The sequence below is a fragment of the Sceloporus undulatus genome, chromosome 6 (assembly GCF_019175285.1).
Source record: "Sceloporus undulatus isolate JIND9_A2432 ecotype Alabama chromosome 6, SceUnd_v1.1, whole genome shotgun sequence".
In the NCBI taxonomy this organism is placed as follows: Eukaryota; Metazoa; Chordata; class Lepidosauria; order Squamata; family Phrynosomatidae; genus Sceloporus; species Sceloporus undulatus.
In genome coordinates this window covers 111,107,462-111,114,464 of record NC_056527.1, presented here as the reverse complement: position 1 = coordinate 111,114,464, position 7,003 = coordinate 111,107,462, and the positions used below count along the sequence as shown (strand labels likewise).

Sequence of the window (7,003 nt, the reverse complement as noted above, 5' to 3'; positions counted from 1 at the left end):
TTAGGTATTTGGCTGGCTGTCTCTTTATCCTTTCTGGTCTATATGGTATCACTTGTGGTTAGCTCTAACCATTTGAGAGGCTGTCTCTTTATCTCCCCCTGGATAATATCATATCATCCACTGCCAACTTTTAACAATTTGGATCGCAACCTCTTTTCCTCTCTGGTCTGTATAATATCAGCTACTGGCAACTTTAATTTGGGTGTCTCTATCCTCTGGTCAGCATATTGGCTGATGCCAAATTTGACTTATTCTATCATTTCCCATCAATGAAATGTCACTTGCTGCCAACAATAACTATTTGGTGGCTCAGACAAGATCTTTCTTGCTGGGAAAGAAGGCAGATTGAATCACTTTTTCTGTTTGTTGTGAGGTTCTAGTAGAACCTTCCAGTTACATATCCTGAGAAACTGGGCATTTTGTGTGAGGCTGTTGTTGACTTTTTAAAAATACCTTCATTACTACACTGAATTTTTTTTTTTAATTTAGCTCTCTCAAAAAAATTAACTGGTGACATGTGCTGGCCACCAGGCTTCCTAGAAGATAAATCTTTAACTTGCAGGGTATTATCCTTATTAAAAAGTAAGCATTGTTTTGTTGGATGAGATTCAGGTCTAATATGCACTGCAGAAATAGTTCAGTTTGACACTGCTTTAACTGCCATGGCTCCATCCTGTGGAATCCTGGGATTTGTAGTTTGCTGTGGCACCTCTGAGAGAGCATGCTAAATAGCTCACAAAACTACAGATCCCAGAATGCCATAGCACTGAGCCATGACACTGAAACCAGTGTCAAACTGCATTATTTCTGCATTTTATTTATTTCCACCTGAGCATCCCTTTTCTAGCAGGGGACAGCTGGATTGCTCAAGGGATCACAAACAGTGAGTAGTGATGCTGTAGTTCTCCAACATCTAATGCTCAGAAGTATGTATCACCTCTGTATTTAGCTATGCCTAGGTCTTCACACAGGCTTAATACTAGCATGAACACAATTACACGTGAATGCCTCCGTGAATTCACTTTTGTTTTCACCATCATAAGTGTGATGTTCTGCCATTTCTTCCTGGAGAGATCTACATTTTTGATAAAACCTTTCCTCATCTCTAAGCCATTTTTTCAATTCCATATGTATGAAGAGTGGTTATGGCTATTTATTGCCAAGGATAAGAGCTTTTGAAGATAGTTGCATTTGTGGTTTTGTTATTAATAAAGACTCATGTTCATATTATGCACACTTGTTCTCTGCTGCACCAAGTGGTGGCAGGGTGACCAGATGTCCTAAGCACAAAGGAGGACAAGTCATCCCCAAAATGTAGGGCATTCAAGAAAAATGTACGGCATTACAAACTAAAATCTAAAAACACTAATATAAATATAAATTCATGCTTCTTGGTCATGCTCAAAATGGAGGACATTTTGAAATTCCTCCTGGACAGATGGTTGAAATGTAGGACATGTCCTGGAAAAAGGTCACCCTGAGTGGGTGGGATTAGGTCCACATACGGGCAGGTTTACTTTTATCTATTTTATTGTTTGTATGTACAGCGCTGTGTAGATCTACAGCACTATATAAATAAAGCATAATAATAATAATACATTGTATTATTGTATACAATATGCAAACCAACTTTGGTTTATTTACTATGAATAACATACTGAAGTAATGCAGAAGAAGATGAAACATATAGTATTTTGTGACCATTAGACCTACTTGGATCTAGTCCCCTCCATTTGGTTTGGCTGTTTTCAGGAGGTGAGTGCTATAGTACAGTCAGTCCTCCATATCCATGAATTCTTTATCCATGGATTCAACCCCCGCCGTTTGACAACATTCCAAAAACATATGAATTCCAAAAAGAAAACCTTGATTTTGTTATTTTATAATTATTTATATATATAATGGGACTTGCACATCCATGGATTTTGGTATCCATGGGGGATCCTGGAACCAAACCCCAGTGCATACCAAGAGTCCGCTCTATTCCTTGCTTTTTTGTTCTTTACTGGCCCAAAAGGTATGACTATGTCTAATGATTTTAAGATACAGGAGGGCAGATGTCAGTTAAATAGTAAAAGCAACTTCTTGACGGTAAGAGCAGTTCAGCAATGAAATCCAACAGTATTTGTGATGGGGTCTCTCCCTGGACATCTTTAAAAAGAGCCTGGAGAGTTACTTGCTAGGGATGCTATAGCTGGAGGTCATGCATTGAACAGAGGGTTGGATTTGATGGTCTCTGGAATCTCTTCCAGTTCTATGATTCTACAACTTGATTCTGGATTTAATATTATTGGTCTGAGACCTCTTACTGAAAATATGTTTCTTGAATCAAAAATAGTTGCGTCATGACTAAGATTGGGCACTGCTTTTAACTTTGGACTGTCCACTCATTCCTCCTCTTTCTGTCTTCTGACAGGTGAGGAGAACGATCCCAATTAGACCATGGAGGACTCACAATCGTATAAGACTGTCTTCTCACTGGGGCGGTTCAAGATCCGGAAACTACAGAATGGGCCCCCCTCGGATCAAGCTAATGATGCCCCCAAAGTCCCTGCAGAGCTCGCTGCAGCCTCTCAGATGGAGGAAGACGGTTCTGCTCCACCAGATTACGAGAGCACGATTGATGCCTGCCCGCGGTATGAATACTATGCCAACTCTGCACCGCCTGGGCGTCGGAAGGTCCGGCCTTCACTGGACATGCTCAGAAATGCAGAACCGGTGAGAGACATTAGAGAGTGCTCTTGAGTGAAAAGGGACAGCAAGCCAAACTAGCCTTCCACTCTATGATCAGCTTTGGCTTATGAAAAACATTTTCCACACTTTATTGAACTATCTTTGACCTGAACTCCATGTGCAGAGAAAAGAATAGTTCAGTCCAATTCTGAGATGTTGAAGTGGACTCTCTTGTACCACATCAGACTGTTTTGTATCATCTCAGTCAAATGCTTCTTGATATTAAACAGAAGAAAAACTCTTGGAAGTACAAAAAAGGAAAAGGCAGTAGATAGATAGATAGATAGATAGATAGATAGATAGATAGATAGATATGCTTCTTGCAGAGGAGACTGATCTGCTTTTTTTTAGTTTAAGGTCTGCCTTACAATTGCCATAAATTGGAAATGGCTTGAAAGTACACAACAACAACTACAACAACAATCCATTCTTACCACATCAGGACTTTGCCATCTTATTTGTAATGCATTCTGTTGTATGTACAGAATCATACTTGCACTGCAATATACTGAATTATGTTTTATATAAAAATGACACTATTGGTTTTCATATTCCCCAGAGTGAGGAATGTATGGCCTTCCAAATGCTATTAGACTCCAATTCCCATCAGCTTGTCCTGGCATGGCTAGTTGGTATAGTCTGACAACATACAAAGAAACAGATTTTTCCCATTCATGTTTCATGTTACTTGGAGTATTTCCTCACAATTCATCAGAGATCCTTGACTAAAACACATGGCTTCCTCTGGAAAATAAGGAACAGAAGTTAAGTCTCCTTTATTCGGAATACTCCAAAATCCAAAATTGTCTACATGGGTGGCTGAGAAAGTGACACCTTTGCTTTCTGGTGGTTTAGTGTACACAAACTTTGTGTAGAAATATGTATAAAATTACATTCAGGCTGTGTGTATTAGATGTATATAAAACATAAATGAATTTCATGTTTAGATTTGGGTCCCATCTCCAAGATATCTCATTATGTATATGAAAATATTGAAAATGGGTGGAAATATCAATATCCGGAACACTTCTGGTCCCAAGCATTTTGTTTTTTCAATGATCTACCAAGGAAGGGGTATTAAAAAAGGACAGTTCTAGATTGAGCATATATGTACCATGTGTGCTATGTATGTGAATTGGAAACAAGATGGGAGAAATACTACTTTTTTTAGAGAACGTGAGACTAGACTCAGACTACCCATGAACTAGACTTGGGAGTCCTCTTCCTCAGAGCTTGAAAAGTTACTTTTTTTTACTACTGCTTCCCATAATGGTCATTGTTTTTATGGTCTTCTTTTCTTCTTTCTATAGACTTTATCACATGTGAGGAATTTCTCTTAATTTCAAATGAAAAGAAAGTGGGGCCAGAATGCATTTAGGTGAATTCACTAGTTCAGCGAATTTACGTGAATGCAAATTGCGTTCGAACTGGCTTCTCATTGCCCGAAAATAGCATGCCATTGTCCGAATTTGTGTGTGGTAGTCTATCATGCAATAACGTGAAACCCCATGATTGCACTCGGACTGACTTGCCATTGCCCAAATTTGCGTGTAGTGGGTTATCACGCAATAACGTTAAACCCCATGATTGCATTCAGATTGCCATTGGATTATACTTCCAGTTTCCCTTGTCTGATAAACTTCTATGATTCTTAAATGTTCTAGGAGGGAAACTAATGTGAGGTAAGGATTATATTTCAAGTTAAACAGCCCATTAGCCAAAGCATAACATTCACAAAACTAACACTGAATCGATAAATCGATATTTTTTTCCCTTTGAAATTTTGAGAAATGTCATATTACCCCACAGTCATAGGGAATGTATTTAGCCTTTGCTTTCTTCCTTGTTTTATTTATCCAGCCATCTGGTGATTCCAAGGACGGGGAAGACAAAGATGTGGAAGCTGATGACGAACCAGAAGTGGAAGCTGTCCGTTTTGGCTGGGTGACCGGTGTCATGGTAAAGATGGCTAATTAAATTAGTGAATACATTAAAATCAGGAGTAAGATGGAGGCAATTGGGAAGGAGGCAGACAGCAATCAGTTGTAAACTAGAAACACCAGGAGTTCTTATATAGGGATGCTCCCAATTCTCAGCTTTGCATTCTTTTGTTTCCAAAGATCCGATGCATGCTGAACATTTGGGGTGTGATCCTTTATCTCCGTTTGCCATGGATAACTGCTCAGGCTGGGATAGGTAAGACAATTTTTCGAAATGCAAAGCTGGGACTAAAATCACCTTTTTAAAAAATGGAATCTTTTTTTTTTGGGGGGGGGGGTGAACTTTGCACAAAGGGTATGAACCATCTTTATTCCCAGAAACAGGATCCATTCACACTACACAATTATAGCACTATACAAGTACACTTCATTTAATGAAGTAAATGTGTTCCAGGACATCGCTTCATTAACAGAAAAATTGGTACCTGAAATAGAAATAACAAGGAAAGAATAGGGATACTACCTCAAAGAAGAAGAAGAAGAACAACAACAACGGCACACTTTTCATTCAAAATTAATGATATGCACATATGAAATTAAATAGCTGGGACAAATCATCTTGCATAGCTAAACATTGTGAACCTCCTGGAGAACCACTTAAAGGCTTCTTTCAAAATACATATCAAGGGATGACTTTTTCTTTCTTTCTTTCTTTCACCAGACTACACTTTTCTCCTTGTGTCCATTTTGGTAGCCGAACTTATAGATCTATACTTTTTAACATGCTGGGGGCAGCCAGTGAGGCAGGGTTTATCTGCTCTCCCCTTTTCTCTGTTTTGCTGTTCACATACACTCAGCAAGTGATTCTGGAGAGCAAGTAGAAAATGTCAGGATGCTTTGGAAGGGGAATGTGGGGCAGTTTTAAAAATTAGCTTCAGAGATCAGGGGTATGGGATAGGAGGACTCCCAGTGAAGCTTTCTCCAGCCCATTTAGTTCTCCCCTTGTTTCCTCAGGGCTCACTTGGTTGATCATTCTAATGTCGTCTGTGGTGACCAGCATCACTGGCCTCTCTATCTCAGCCATCTCCACCAATGGCAAAGTCAAAGCAGGTAAGTGCATTTCCAATGCTCCAATTTGGCAAGGACGGTCCTGATTGATGCTTTGTCCTTCCACTTTTTCAGCTGCTTTTAAAATGCCCCAGTTTCTCTCACCTCTGTCCACTTTCCCCTTTTGTTCTCAGTTTATTTGGGCGAAATCTGTCAGCTGAGGCCAAATCAGGTTGCTTTACCTGGTGCTGGAGGTTCAAAAAATGGGTTTGCCCCCTGTACCTGTTGATTTTCTTTTCTTTTTTTTTAAAAAAATAAAAGCTCAACCAGACATATCACATCTGGTTTTATCCTAATCTGTGAAGTGGGAGGTTTTCTTGTTAAATCTCATGATAGGTATGAACTCACAGGAGAGCCAAGCCACTTTCTCTCAGCCTCAGTCTCCCCCTTTGGTCTACAATATGGGCATAACAGCACTGACTGACTTTGTAGAGCTGTGGTAATATTTCTATGAATACCTCCCATTAAACACGATCTTAGCCTTAGTATTTGTAGAGACTAGTTTCTGAGGGTTTAGTACACATCACACATCTCAGCAATCCTTTACCACAGCCCATGTTTTTATCCTGTTAACGTTCTACTTTTTATCCTCATGTGGCAAAGTCCTAACTGGGAAGAAGACATTTCTAGTACAAACATTCACAGACACACTGAAATGAATCGTGTTCTGTGGACGTTTATGCTAGAAATTTCTTCTTCTCACAATCTCAGAAGTCCTGCTTTACGTATTCACAGCAAGTTGTACCCAGAACAATGAAATGCAAGTTGATGTCTAGTATGTCAAAAATACTCTGCCCAGAGTTAAGTCACTTATCTGTGGCTGACATCTGAATGGTCTCTCTTGCAGGGGGTACCTACTTCCTCATCTCCCGCAGCTTGGGTCCAGAGCTTGGTGGCTCCATTGGCCTGCTCTTCTCCTTCGCCAATGCTGTTGCCGTGGCTATGCACGTGGTGGGCTTCTCAGAGACAGTCAAGGACCTCCTGGTGGTACGTGCGATGCAGCCTGATCCCATTTTGTTTTTGACCTGCATGTCTCAGCCTCTTTAGCTGTTCTTCTGGTCCCAACAATATCTACAGAAATGGTCTGGTGACTGTTGAGCCAGATGCTCAGAGCCTGGAGAAATTGTGGAGGTTTGGACCACAGTTCCCAGAATTGCTCAGGAAGTGCAGTTCAAAACAGTAATATTTCTAAGCTCTATCACAGATTAAAATTGCAAGCTTGT

At 40.0% G+C, this 7,003-nt stretch overlaps 1 protein-coding gene across 1 annotated transcript in view; it reads left to right on the top strand.

Annotated features, from left to right (window-relative positions):
• Positions 1–765: 765 nt before the first annotated feature.
• Positions 766–7,003, top strand: part of LOC121935022 (solute carrier family 12 member 3-like) — a 32,239-nt gene continuing 26,001 nt past the window's right edge. The window contains exons 1-6 of the mRNA XM_042476016.1: positions 766–883; positions 2,417–2,718; positions 4,594–4,692; positions 4,854–4,929; positions 5,688–5,783; positions 6,628–6,767. Of these exons, the coding sequence (XP_042331950.1) occupies positions 2,443–2,718; positions 4,594–4,692; positions 4,854–4,929; positions 5,688–5,783; positions 6,628–6,767 (687 nt within the window). The 5' untranslated portion in view covers positions 766–883; positions 2,417–2,442. The remainder of the gene's footprint in view (positions 884–2,416; positions 2,719–4,593; positions 4,693–4,853; positions 4,930–5,687; positions 5,784–6,627; positions 6,768–7,003) is intronic.